This window comes from Ovis aries, chromosome 24, assembly GCF_016772045.2.
Source record: "Ovis aries strain OAR_USU_Benz2616 breed Rambouillet chromosome 24, ARS-UI_Ramb_v3.0, whole genome shotgun sequence".
Classification (NCBI taxonomy): domain Eukaryota; kingdom Metazoa; phylum Chordata; class Mammalia; order Artiodactyla; family Bovidae; genus Ovis; species Ovis aries.
Window position 1 is genome coordinate 25,407,766 of NC_056077.1, and position 14,445 is coordinate 25,422,210.

Below are 14,445 nucleotides of genomic sequence, written 5' to 3' on the forward strand. Positions count from 1 at the left end.
AGAACACAACAAAATTCTGTAAAGCAATTATTCTTCAATTAAAAAATAAAATAAATTTTAAAAATTAAAATGAAACCAAAAAAATAAGAAAAAAGAACATAGCTGAATTTAGTAGAAAATGACCAAAGTAAATGTCATTCAAATAAGAAATAACATAAAAAGATTTTTTTAAAAAAACTAGGGATTTTAACAGTACTTGTGAGAACTAAATTGCTCAATATGTTATAGGCACTTAGAACCAAGTCCTGCAAGCACATAATAAGCATTATATATGCACAGCAATTGGAATGAGCAAAGGCTTGATACATACTCCATGTTTAAAACCAGATTATTGTCTTCACTGTGGTTGAATTTTAACCAACATTTCCTAGATGTTTCATGAGCACGTGACTGTGTACACGTCAGGCATTGTTTAGACTCAGGGGACAAAGCAATAACCACAGCTGTTTTTCTCAAAGAGATGTTTGTTTTATTGATTTGTAAGACCACTTTATATATGAAGGCCCTTCACTTTCTAGAATGCAGATTGCTACTATTTTGCTAATCTTTTGCTTGCTTGCTTTTTTTCTTCATGGTGTGTTTTGATCTGGGAAAGCTGAAAACATTTTTGTCACCAAAGCTTTGTGTCCTTGCCATCCACATCCTGAAATAAAATAAACATTCACACATATAACCTCAGTGATATGATTAGAAATGGTGAGAAGTATATGACAGAAATAAACAAGGTGCCTAGATAAGAAGTAACAAAGGAGCCCTCGTTGCATGGTGTTTCCTGATATATAGGCTGCGAAGGAGGAAAGAGACAGGAGTGTATCAGTGTTCAAAAGGCTACTGGGATGAAAGGCTCTTGGGGAAAGAGGGCAGGAATAGGAGGGAATGCTACTGGGGTCTCAGGACCCAGATCATTAGACGGATTTGGGTGGTTTGGGATTTTTGTGTGTGTGCATTTTCTTAAACTTTTAATTTTATGGTAATTATTATAAGAATGAGGGCTTCCCTGGTGACTCAAAAGGTAAAGAATCTGCCTACAATGCTGGAGACCTGGGCTCGGTCCCTGGCTTGGGAAGATCCCCTGGAGAAATACAGCGGAGCCTGGCAGGCTACCGTCCATAGGGTCGCAAAGAGTTAGACATGACTGAGCAACTAAGCAACAACACAGCAAAATTGTAAGAATTCATCCACACAGTTGTAAGAAATGATACAGAGAGGTCCCTTATACTCTTTCCGCGAAAGGTAATCATGTCTTACAAAACTGTAGTTCAGTATCACAACCAAGATATTGACATTGATAGAATCCCCTGCTTGTCCTCAGATAGCGCCTGTTGTGCTTGCACTTGTCTGAATGTGTTTACAGGCAAGCGCGCACGCCCATGTTCTTTGTATTCATTTTGTTAGCCTGACTCTTACTAATTTAACCTTATCACATGCACAGGTTTTTGTCTCCACAACCGCAGTGAGACACAGAACAGTCCTTTCCTCTCGAGGATCCCTGTGTTGCCCTTTTATAGCCACACCTCCCTTCCTCCCTCCTTCCCTGCCACCCCCTCCCGCCGCCACTGGCAGCCACTCATCTATTCACCATTTCCATAATTTGATCATTTCAAGAACGTTACATAAATGGAATCACACAGCGTGTACCCTTTTGGATTGGCTGTTTGCATTCCGGGGTTTGGATGTGACGCTGAGTCAGGGATGCTGTACTTGGATGAGCTGTGAACCCTTGGGGCTCTGTGGCCCCCTCCCCTGCCCGAGGGAAGATATCTTTCAGGAGCCAGAGGCCAGTGAAGTGAGCAGATCATGGCCTGGTTTCCAATTTTAAAATGACTCTGGCTGCAACATGGGGTGCAAGATGGCAACATGGGGTGCAAGATGGGGTGACTCATGTTTGTAGTAACTGCTCACTGCCCCCTGGCTTCCCCTTATTCCATTGTTCTCCCTACCTCCAAATTAGGTTTTGGAAAAAATCTTGACATGACCCTATTCAAAGATTCTCAAACACTGCTCATGGCCTACAGGAGGGCCTTTGACCTGGAGTCCTTACTTGGGCTTCAGTAAGCTCAAGTGGGCTTCCCTGGTGGTTCAGTGGTAAAGAACCCACCTATCAGTACAGGAGATACAGGAGATGTGAGTTCGATCCCTGGGTTGGGAAGATGGCAACCCACTCCAATATTCTTGTCTGGAGAATCCCATGGACTGAGGAGCCTGGTGGGCTATGGTCCATAGTGTCACAAGGAGTTGGACACAACTGAAGTGACTTAGCACCCATGCAAGCAAGCTCAAGTAACCTCTGTGTGAACCACTAAGATGGAATGCAAAATTAAATGTTTGCACTTTTCTAGGAAAAGATCTTGGAGTTTGCAACGGATGTTTACATGGGTCAGTGACCTCCAAAGCTTTGAGGACTCTGGCGTCTAAACACCTATAGTGGTTAAGAGCCAGCAAAGGCTCTGGATCCTGACTGCTCCTGTTCAGATCCCAGGACTGTCACCTTTCTGTAACCTCAGAGAAGTCACCAAACTTTTCTGAGCCTTAGTTTCCTCATGTGAAAATGGGAAAAAAAATAATAGTACCTACTTGATAGGGCTGTTTTAAATATTGAATGCTCAAACTAGCGCACAATTGCACTCATCTCACATGCTAGTAAAGTAATGCTCAAAATTCTCCAAGCCAGGCTTCAACAGTATCTGAACCAAGAACTTCGAGATGTACAAACTGGTTTTAGAAAAGGCAGAGGAAACAGAAATCAAATTGCCGACATCTGTTGGATTATCATAAAGCAAGAGAGTTCCAGAAAAACATCTATTTCTGCTTTATTGACTATGCCAAAGCCTTTGACTGTGTGGATCACCACAAACTGTGGAAAATTCTGAAAGAGATAGGAATACCAGACCACCTGACCTGCCTCTTTAGAAACCTATATGCAGGTCAGGAAGCAACAGTTAGAACTGGACATGGAACAACAGATGGGTTCCAAATAGGGAAAGGAGTACGTCAAGGCTGTATATTGTCACCCTGCTTATTTAACTTATATGCAGAGCACATCTTGAGAAACACTGGGCTGGATGAAGCACAAGCCAGAATCAAGATTGCCGGGAGAAATCAATAACCTCAGATATGCAGATGACACCACCCTTATGGCAGAAAGCGAAGAAGAACTAAAGAGCCTCTTGATGAAAGTGAAAGAGGAGAGTGAAAAATTTGGCTTAAAGCTCAACATTCAGAAAACGAAGATCATGGCATCTGGTCCCATCATTTCATGGGAAATAGATGGGGAAACAATGGAAACAGTGACAGACTTTATTTTCTTGGGCTCCAAAATCACTGCAGATGGTGACTGCAGCCATGAAGTAAAAAGACGCGTACTGCTTGGAAGAAAAGTTATGACCAACCTAGACAGCATACTTAAAAGCAGAGACGTTACTTTGCCAACAAAGGTCCGTCTAGTCAAAGCTATGGTTTTTCCAGTAGTCATGTATGGATGTGAGAGTTGGACTATAAAGAAAGCTGAGCACTGAAGAACTGACGCTTTTAAACTGTGGTGTTGGAGAAGACTCTTGAGAGTCCCTTGGACTGCAAGGAGATCTAACCAGTCCATCCTAAAGGAAATCAGTCCTGAATATTCATTGGAAGGACTGTTGTTGAAATTGAAACTCCAATACTTTGGCTACCGGATGTGAAGAACTGACTCATTTGAAAAGACTCTGATGCTGGGAAAGATTGAAGGTGGGAGGAGAAGGGGATGACAGAGGATGAGATGGTTGGATCGCATCACTGACTCAATGGACATGAGTTTGAATAAACTCCGGGAGTTGGTGATGGACAGGGAGGGCTGGCGTACTGCAGTCCATGGGGTCGCAGAGAGTCAGATATGACTGAGTGACTGAACTGAACTGAATTGAATGTATATATATAATGTTTAGGGCTTCCCTGGTGGCTCAGTAAAGAATCTGCCTGCATTGCAGGAGCCCCAGGTTCAATCCCTGGGTCAGGAAGATCCGCTGGAGAAGGGAATAGCTACCCACTCCAGGAAACTTGGCTTGTTTAAATATTGGGGTAAATATTGAGTGTTTGTTGACTGCATGATGAGGCTGCAGGCGATGGGAGCACAGAGCCCTTTAGGGAAGGGCCTGCTAGATCCTCTGGGGTTTTCGGGCCCTCTCTGTGTCAGTAGTCATCCTCTCGACAAGCTTCAAGTCAGCAGGATTCCTTCCAAAGGGAGGCACCTCCCTGGACATGGCTCTCACATTTCTGTTAATAGAAATGTAGGTACTATTATTTTTTTCCCATTTTCACATGAGGCTTTAGCTGGAAGGACTCTCGATTATTGAATTAACCTATGTAAAAAGTTTAGAAGGAAGCAGAATAACCAACTCTTCCTGGCTCATTTCATTCCATCTTGTTGGGTTCAGTCTGTGGTTCTAGAATTTGAAGGAGTTGGTATATTGGAAAGTACCTGGGCTCAGAAGCCAGCAAACCTGGATTCTGACCCTTGCCCTGCCCTCTCTCTAGCTGTGGTGTCTGATGGGCAAGTTATTTGACCTCTCTGGCCTCAGTTCCCTTAGGAAGAAAGTGGGAATAACAACCCATCTTGCAGGGCTCTCCGGCTGAGTCAGTAAAGTAATAACTCTCGTGCACTTGGCAAAAGGTCAAGTGAATACTTGACAAGCAAGGTTCTGTTTACACAAATGCTTGGTTAGGATAAAGAAGCTGTTTCCAGCAGTCAGGCTCTGCTCAGAAATGACCTGAGAGTGAGCACTGTGTCCAAGGAGGAGTACAAGCAGAAACTGGACGGCAGCGTGTGAGAAGTGGAATATTGGCAGGGACCCCTGTTCGGGTCGGCATTTGGACTGGGCAGGCCACCGTGATACCCCTCCAACCCCAATCTCAGGAATACCACAGTGGAGGGTGGGGACTTGAAATTGTTTCCTCTTAACTTGATTGCTTGCTAATTCTTCCTTTTCATTCCTTTTCTTCTCTGCACCTTTGCCTTTCATTCCCTGTGATGTTCAGAGAGCCCTTGTTGCCACCACATCTGTGCCGTGTGAAGACGTGCACACCACATCTTGCGTTTTCCCCTGAGATGCAACACCCGCTGTCCCTGTGAAACCAGTGGGTGTGCGTATGTGGGTGTGTGTGTGAACATACATAGGTCTGGATGTGCCCTCCAAAAGAGATCAAAGGTAACACCCTGCCCACTGTAAATGTCATAGTTCGGTCTTCCCTGAGAGGGGCTTGCTTTGCTCTCCCACACCATCTTAGGGGACTTCACCACGTTAGCTAGCCTTCTGCTGTGTGACCCTGGACATGCGTCTTGACCTCTCTGTTTCTCTTTATTCAGAATTTGGGCTGGAGTGACCCCTTTGCCACCTCTGCCACAAGATGCTGTGGATCTCTGTGATCTTGCGAGAGGGAAGATTATGCAGACTAGGCAGAGGAAACCAGCATCACAGCCCTACCGCCCCACTCCCATCCCTCCTTCCTTGGTCTTCACGGCAGCTCTGCCAGGAAGGCCAGTTGGGACTTCAGGTGGATACCAAGTCTCCCCTAGGGAAAGTTTTCCAGCCCCGTGCTTAGCCCATCAGAGGTGCCAGATCACGTCCAAAGTGAATTCATTCGACAGACTTTCCTGAGCACGTGCTTTGTACATGCTTTCCTAGCACAGGTGTTGTCCTAGGTACTAGGAGCTTGATCGTACATGACACTCTTGTCTGGGCTCTTGGGATGATAGACACACAGTTGAAAGGAGAACGTCTCCCAGTTGCCTTACCTTTCACCCCAGGACACTTTTTAAAGAGTACAGGCCACTTGCTATACAGACCATCCTTCAAGTAGGCTTGTCTGACATTTCCACGTTTCCATGTGACTCGTGCACTGGGGACAGGACCCCAGGGAAGGGATGCTGTGGTCCTCCAAGAGCATTGTTTTCCGAAAGCTCATGACCTTGATTTGTCCCTGGCCATGTCAACACAGACCATTTGGTTAAGGTGGTATCTGCCAGGTTTCTGTGTATGAGGTTCTATACAATTTTATATATATATATATACACGTACACATACATATATATATAAAGTACTGTACTGTATATAAAATATCTAAAGTTATAAAGTTAATTAATGGGGCTTCCCAGGTGGTGTTGGTGGTCAAGAACCCGGCTGTCAATGCAGAAGACCTAAGAGACGTGCTTCGATCCCTGGGTCAGGAAGATTCCCTGGAGGAGGGCATGGCAACCCACTCCAGTATTCTTGCCTGGAGAATCCCATGGACGGGGGAGCCTGGTGGGCTATAGTCCATGGGGTCCCAAAGAGTCGGACATGACTGAAGCGACTTAGCATGCATGCATAGTTTATTAATAAGTATTTGACTCATTAATTAATAATAATATGAGTTGTGGGGAGATACTTGCAGGCTGCTGTGGTGAAATAGAGCTGTCCATTCCCCCCACTTATTCATCTGTATCACTTTAGACTTCTGCACCCCTATTTTACCTCTAAAGGGTTACAGTTGGTTACTAAAAGATTCATTATGAGGTTCCAGTTTTGCCTGTTTTGGCCAGTGGGCAGCCATTCTAGCTGGCTCTGTCTTTTTGAGAGGTCTTCATCATTCTCAGAGCCCGCCCTTACTGGCACAAGAGTTCTAAGCTTTTCGTGTACTTTCCCCGCTCCTAGAGTCAGCTGTTTCTCCGAGGAGCTCTGGTTTCTGTCAGTGCAGAATAATATTTAGAAGCCAAGCCCTGGGCGCTGGGATGGCATGGTCCTCAGATGCATAAAAGGGCATCGTCGGGGCAATTAGCAAAATGGAAATAGGGTCTGTGGGTTAGCTGGCATCAGTGTTAACTTCCTGCTTTTGATGGTCCTATTGTAGTTATATTGGTGACTCTCCTTGCTTTTCTTGATAAACTACTCGAGTATTAGGGGGTCGTTTATTCATTATGAATAAACGTATAAATAAATGCACGAGAGGGAGACAAGAGAGTGAGCAAGAATGAATGAGGATAGGGAGAGGAAAGGCATGGGGGTGAGAATGAGTTCCTGGTGTGTTTGAAGAGTGGTGGCAGGAAGTGACGGTGTCCAGCGGGGCAGCAGTGCCTGCGTATGTAGGGGCCAGGTGGAGAGGAGGCGGGGCCAAGCATAGAGGGGCGGGGCCAAGTACAGAGGGAGGCGGAGCCAGGTGGAGAGGGAGATTGGGCCCGGCTGGGGAGGGATTTCAAGTGGGACAAAGTCGCTGGAAAGCTTCCCACGGAGCTTGAGGGCCCTGGCGTGGTATTAGGTTCCCGACTTTGTGCCAGGTGCTAGGTAGACAGCTCACTTCCTCTTTGCAACACACCTGTGAGGTTGATCTTCGTGTCTATTCCACGGAGCAGTGAAAGGAGCCAAAACTCTGAAAGACAGGGTAACTCTCTTAATGGCGCGTGAACTTTGAAGCAGCCCGAGGCCTGGCAGCTGCTTTTCCGGATGCGACTCCCACACAGAGACCGCTGCGGGGCTTGAGGGTGTGGGGTGGGTGCTCTCAGTCAAGCCAGGGGAGCCATCCCAGTCTGTTGCTTCTGAGAGGGCGTTTGGCATTTCGCGTCGGGAGTGGTGGGAGGAAATTGCAAACTCCTTGACCCCTCGGGAGTCGGCTTCTGAGCGCTTTTCTTAGTGATGATAACTGCTGACATCACTTGACCCATTACTTTGTTCAGGTCACTGTTTGAGGACTCCACGTGTGTAGCTTTTTTAACCCCTCACAACAGGGATTTCCCTGGTGGTCCAGCGGTTAAGAATCTACCTTCCAGTATAGGGAACTCAGGTTCCATCCTTGGACGGCATAAGATCCCATATGCCACACGCCTCAACTAGAGAGAAGCTCCAGTATGCCTGCAAGTAAGACTCTACATAGCCTAATTAATTAATTAATTTGTAAAAAATCCTCATAACATCCCAGTGAAATGGAGTGTATTGGCCCACTTGATGGATTAGGAAACCGAGGAACAGGGGCGTTAAGCAATTTGCTCTGTCCCAAGCGAAAGAGCAAGTATTTAAAGTTAAGGAAATAAACAGAAATGTATGGTGATGGTTTTCCCAGGAAGGGCTCATAAACCCCTCTGTTTATAGTAACAAAGTAATAAACATAATAAATAAGGGCTAAAATCTGACAGTGGCCACACAATGGAATACTACTAATTAACTGCTGGGGATCGTAGTGGCCTGGAATGATGTTAAAGGATGTAGTAAGTTTAAGTTTTAAGCTTTAGCATGTATTGGGTGCTGCAATTTTGGTAAATAAAATATATTATCTCCCAGTTTTTAATTAAACAGATACGGAAGAATAGATGTCAGTACGTAAGGGGTTCTTGCTGGGCCTTGTGATTTGGGGGGATTTGAATTAGATTTTCTTTGGGGTAACCACATTTAATAATTTTTATTCCCCAATCACGGATTGGGTGCTGATTCTAGGAAGGACTGAGGGCAGGAAGAGAAGAGAGCAACAGAGGATGAGATGATTGGATGGCATCACCAACTCAATGGACATGAGTCTGAGCAAACCCCAGGAGATGGTGAAGGACAGGGAAGCCTGTCATGCTGCAAAGAGGCAGACATGACTGAGTGACTGAAAACGGCAACAGATCACGGATTATGGGATGTCATTAACACATTAGGGGTGATGCACGATTCCATTTGTGTAAACAGCAGAAAAGTGATCCGGGGTTAGAAGTCAGGGTGGCGGAGTAATGACTGGAGGGGAACAGTAATAGTGTTTTGTAACAGCTAACCACAAAACCTCAAGGGGCATGTAGCAGGAGACATTTGTTAGCTCAAGTTTGTGGGGGCAGCTTACCTGGGCTTGGCTGATTTTGCTGGGCTGATCTCACTAGTGCATCCAAGGTCAGCCTCCAGTTGGCCAGGCAGCCCTGCTGATCTTGACCTGACTCAAGTGACCTCACTCTCCCAAATGGGGCGGCCGCCTGTTGCCTAACGCAGCATGAAACTGCTGGGACTGTTGCATGTCAGCATCCTCCCAGAGTCTAGCCCAGGCGTGTTGTCCAGGCAGTGGCCCTGCAACAGCGTGTCTCCCTGTGCATCACTTTTGCTAATGTCCTACTGGCTGGAGCTAGTCACGTAGCTGAGGCCGGGGTTCAAGGGTTGCGGAGAACACCCTCCCTGGAGTGATGATGGGGGTGAGGGCACTGCAAAGATGTTGTTCAGTTGCTAAGTCATGTCTGACCCTATGGACTGCAGCATGCCAGGCTTCCCTGTTCTCCAATATCTCCCGGAGTTTGCTCAAATTCATGTCCACTGAGTCTGCGATGCTATCCAACCATCCCATCCTCTGCTGTCCCCTCCTCCTTTTGCTTTCAATCTTGCCCAGCATCAGGGTCTTTTCCAGTGAGTCAGCACTTTGCATCAGGTGGCCAAAGTATTGGAGCTTCACCTTCAGCAACGATCCTTCCAGTGAATATTCAGGGTTGATTTCCTTTGGGAGCGGCTGGTTTGATCTCCTTGCTGTCCAAGGGACTGCAAAGTTACATGGGTACAAACCATGGACATAGTGAATCTGACACGCTCAGCAGCGTCATTTTTAGTGGCTGCCTAATGCTTCATGGCAGAGAAGGCGATGGCACCCCACTCCAGTACTCTTGCCTGGAAAATCCCACTGGACGGAGGAGCCTGGTGGGCTGCAGTCCATGGGGTCGCAAAGAGTCGGACACGACTGAGCGACTACACTTTCACTTTCCACTTGCATGCATTGGAGAAGGAAATGGCACCCCACTCCAGTATTCTTGCCTGGAGAATCCCAGGGGCAGCAGAGCCTGGTGGGCTGCCGTCTGTGGGGTCACACAGAGTCGGACACGACTGAAGCGACTTAGCAGCAGCAGCAGCAGCAATGCTTCATGGGGGCTTCCCTGATGGCGCATGGATAAAGAATCCACCTACAATGCAGGAGACACAGGAGAAGCAAGTTCAATCCTTCGGTCAGGGAGATCCCCTGGAGAAGAAAATGGCAACCCATGCCAGTATTTCTTGCCTGGGAAATCCCATGGACAGAGGAGCCTGGTAGGCTACAGTTCCTGGGGTCACAAAAGAGTCGGACACGATTGAGTGACTAAGCACAGCGCACAATTCTTCCTGGCATGGGTACCATCCTTTATTTAACCAGCTCTGTAAGGCTGGACAATTAAAGATTGGCATTTCCAAAGTATATTTCAAGGAACTGTAAATTGCTCCATAGATTAATTGGGGTTTTCACACACACACATAAATGAAGGTTAGGTCTGGAAATAAATTTTGTAAGCCTTGGGTTAAATGAAGAAAGGTAGATTCCTTTCCTGTGAGACTTATCAGAACCTTCACATGTTAATGTGCATTATGAACTTGCAGAAGTCTAAGGGGGTTGCTCAAACTCAACAGGCCATGGGGTGTCTTTTAAGAAGCATCTCTTGAAACAGGTGTTCTGTGGCTCTGACTCTGGGCTTTGTGTGGGTGTGTTGTGTTTAGCGGTTGTAGGCAGCGCTGTCGTGGGTGTGGAAGGCTTGTTGCTGGCCGAGGGAGGGTCCTGTCTGGAGGGAGGTGAGCTCTGAAAGCTGCTGAGTTGATGGGGCTGGGAGATCACGAGTCAGTGCTAACCCGATAACCTGATTACTTGCTCCCAGCAGGCACCGTAGGATCTCCCGATGGGGCGGCTTCTCTCTGTACTCATGTTCCCAGTGAGCTGCCTGATCCTGTTGGGGGTGGCCGGCTCTGGTAAGTCACCCCCCGTCAGTCATCTGTTCCTTCCTTCATTCAGCAGACCTTTGGATTGTTTCCGCACCAGGCCCCCAGGGTAATCAGAGAACAACACAAAGATTGGAGGAGACTGCATGATAGTGGGAGGGGACAGCTGATGACAGATGCTTCTAATATTCAGGAGATTCTAAAGATCCTTAGGGGCTTCCCTGATAGCTCAGCTGGTAAATAATCCACCTGCAAAGCAGGAGACCCCAGTTCGATTCCTGGGTCAGGAAGATCTGCTGGAGAAGGGATAGGCTACCCACTTTAGTTTTAAGAGTCTGCCTGCAATAAATACCCAGGTTCTATCCCTGGGTTGGGATGATCCCCTGGAGAAGGGAGAGGCTACCTTAGAAGGTGATGTTGCTGTTGTTCAGTCGCTAAGTTGTGTCTGACTTTGCAACCCGAGGGACTGTAGCATGCCAGGCTCCACTGTCTCCCAGAGTTTTGCTCAGATTCATTCAGAAGATGATGGCGAAAGACAGAATAGGACAGATGAGGCAGGACTCGGAATGCTGGCTGGAGGGGGAGGACTGTGATTTGAAGATGGAAGGGAGGTTCAGGAAGGGAGGGGACATGGGTATACCCATGGCTGATTCTTTTTGATGTATGACAGAAAACCACAAAATTCTGTAAGCAATTGTCCTTCAATTTAAAAACTAAAAAATAAAATAAACTGCCTGGAGTCGCAGTGGAGCACAAATGTGAAGGAAATGGGGAGCCGGGCACACGTCCAGGTTAGGAGCGTGCTCAGTGGCAGCCCCAAGCCCAGAGCCTGCCTGGGGTGTTGGAGAGACCAGACGATGCAGACGTAGGGGAGTCAGTGAGCAGGAGGAGGGAACAGGTGGAGACAACGAAGTAAACGGGGCCCCAGCGGGGTGGGAGCTGGGAGGCAGGGAGGAGGCACCGTGAGATGGGTGGGGCCCTGAGATGGGTGGGGCCGGGACCGGCAGGGCAGAGGGGGCGGGCATTGGCTTTGGATCCATCTGAAAGTAGATTTGAAAGCAGATTGGAATTGAGGTGAGAGAGACAGAGCAAGAATGACTCCAGTATTTCTAACCTGAGTGACTGGGAGGGACACAGTTATCATTGATGAGATGCAGAGGATACTTGTAGTGGGCGGGGAATCAGGAGTTAGTTTTGGACATGAGATGAGTTTGGGGTATTTATTAGACATTTATGACTCTTCTTGGGCTTCCCTCGTGGCTCAGTGTTAAAGAATCCACCTGCCAGTGCAGAAGATACAGGTCTGATCCCTGGGTTGGAAAGATCCCCTGGAGGAGGAAATGGCAACCCACTCCAGTATTCTTGCCTGGGAAATCCCAAGGACAGAGAAGCCTGGTGGGCTACAGTCTGTGGGGTCGCAGAGTCTGGCATGACTTAGCGACTAAACAGCAGCAAGATTCTCCTTAATGTGGTAACTCCTTTATCCAGCGAACAAACGCAAGTTGTTGTGAGCTGGGAGGGGCCTGGTAATGAGGGTGGGAGCCGGAAGGCACCTGGTGGCTGGGTATGGCCACCCAGAGCAGGGCAATAGCTCCCTGATGATTTGGCAAACCCAGCATTCATCTGGCTGGGTTCAGATTCCAGCTCTGCCAACAAACTCGCTGGAAGAAGTCCCCCAAGCCTCTCATCCGGTCCTTCAGCATTGGCCCAAGCCAGAGGACAAGGCGTCTGGATGACAAGGCCATGAGGATCAGCCTCCTGAGCACAGAGAGGGCTGGGGAATAGATGGACGGCAGGGAGCAAGTCAGTGGAAAATAGTGCCTCCCCCAACCCACACCATGGGACAGATGCCTGTGGTGGTGGGGTAGCAATCCCCAGACTGACATGTTTTTCCTTTCATTCAGCCATGGGCAGGTCACTGAGTTTGCATATGATAAAAGTGCATTTGGTCTGTCCCCACTGATGGACCCTATACCAGAGGGTATTTCTTCAGCTACAGGCATCATCCCAGTGCTAGCTGGGAAACTCCCGGAGCCCGGTCCTGGGCCCCACTCTGTAGGGACTGTGCCTGTGACAGTGGTTTCATTGTTGTGTGTGGGCTGGTTTCTGACTCATCCCTCTTGGTTGTCGGGCTCCAGCTGCTCAGAGGTCTCCTGTGTCTCTCCAGGGAGCATGAGGGTCCTTCAGGATCCCACCTGCTTCTCCGACTACATCAGCATCTCCACCTGTGAGTGGGAGATGGCCGGGCCCACCAACTGCAGAGCCGAGCTCCACCTGTCCTACCAGCTGAATTTTTACTACTCTGAGTAAGCCTGGGCTGGAGCTGGGAGTTGGGGAGGGTTTGCCTTGGAGTTCACCTGGCCTAGGTGGTGCGCTGGAATGCATGTGCTAAATTCAGCTCTTGGGGGCTTGACTGGGCACCATAGAGATGAGGTACCCTGGGGTGCAGGGTAAGAGGCAATGAGTGCATTGTGGGGCTCCAGGCTCAGTGTCACCAAGGCACCTGGCAGGTGGATGTGGTGGAATTCTGGACTAGATCAAAGGTTATCAAACATTTTTGTCTCAGGATTCTCTTGAATGCTTAAGAATTAGCGAGGACCCCAACAGCTTTAGTCTGACATCAGCTGTTGTTGCTATTCGGCCGCTAAGTCGTGTCCGACACTTTGAGACCCCCATGGACTGCAGCATGTCAGGTTTCCCTATCCTTAACTGTCTCCCAGAGCTTGCTCAAACTCATGTCCATTGAGTCGGTGATGCCCTCCAACCATCTCATCCTCTGTCACCCCTTTCTCTTCCTGCCCTCAGTCTTTCCCAGCATCAGGGTCTTTTCCACTGAGTTGGCTCTTTGTATCATGTGGCCAAAGTATTGGAGCTTCAGCTTCATCATCAGTCCTTCCAATAAATAAAGCCTGGGTAACTTACATCTATTGATATTTTCTGTATTAGAAATTAAAACAGAAAATTAAATCCCAAGAGCCAACCAGGTCACATTCAACAGGCTGTCAGAGCAACAACATCGCCACAGATGATGTAGCCTCTGGAAAATCGCACTCTAAGCGTGTGAGAGAAAACCAGTGGAAATGATGGCTGATGTCAGAGTATTACTATGAAAACTGTTAGACCGAGTGGAACCCCAGACCACACTTTGAGAACTTCCAGGCTAGACCATTGTTTAGGGGTGCGGTGTTAGTGATAGAGCTCACTGCAGTGATTGGTGGACCATGGAACTTGGAATGTTTTTCCAGTTTACTGGTTCACTGGGATATCCCATGGTACACCGGGCTAACTGTTGTTGCACGTGGTACCCTGGACATGACCTAGTACACCAGGCATACAGTTACGGAGCACGGTGGGATATACAGCATACCCTATGTGGGCTACTGAGTACACCCAACGTGGCTACCCAATTTGGGCTACCAACTGTGCTTCTGTATGCACATTGGCTTAGACTGGGGATCTGCAAACTGCCCCATGGGTCACATCTGGCCCACCACCCATATTTTTAAATAAAGTTTTATTGACACACATCCATGCCCATTTGTTTATGTATTGTCTATGGCTGGGGCTTTTTTGTGCTGTATCAGCAGAGTTGTATAGTTGGGACAGAAAGGGTATGTCCCGCAAAGCCACAAATATTTAGTATCTGGTCCATTACAGAAAACATTTGCCAGCTGCTGGCCTAACCCATGAGATGTGGGGTTGGCTATTTTGGGTGACACGTTAGGATTAGGCTGTGGGGCACAGGGCATGTGCC

General features: G+C 47.8%; 1 protein-coding gene across 11 annotated transcripts in view; it reads left to right on the plus strand.

Annotated features, from left to right (window-relative positions):
- The window catches only part of IL4R (interleukin 4 receptor), a 64,559-nt gene that overhangs the window by 30,139 nt on the left and 19,975 nt on the right, over positions 1-14,445 (plus strand). For 3 of the 11 annotated variants that reach the window (XM_060405826.1, XM_042239977.2, XM_042239981.2), the window contains exons 2-3: positions 10,631-10,721; positions 12,830-12,997. In XM_060405826.1, coding sequence (XP_060261809.1) covers positions 12,864-12,997 — 134 coding nt within the window. In that variant the 5' untranslated portion in view covers positions 10,631-10,721; positions 12,830-12,863. Of the gene's footprint in view, positions 1-5,338; positions 5,527-10,630; positions 10,722-12,829; positions 12,998-14,445 lie in introns of all 11 variants that reach the window. The other 8 variants (XM_060405825.1, XM_042239984.2, XM_042239986.1 and 5 more) reach the window with 4 other exon arrangements.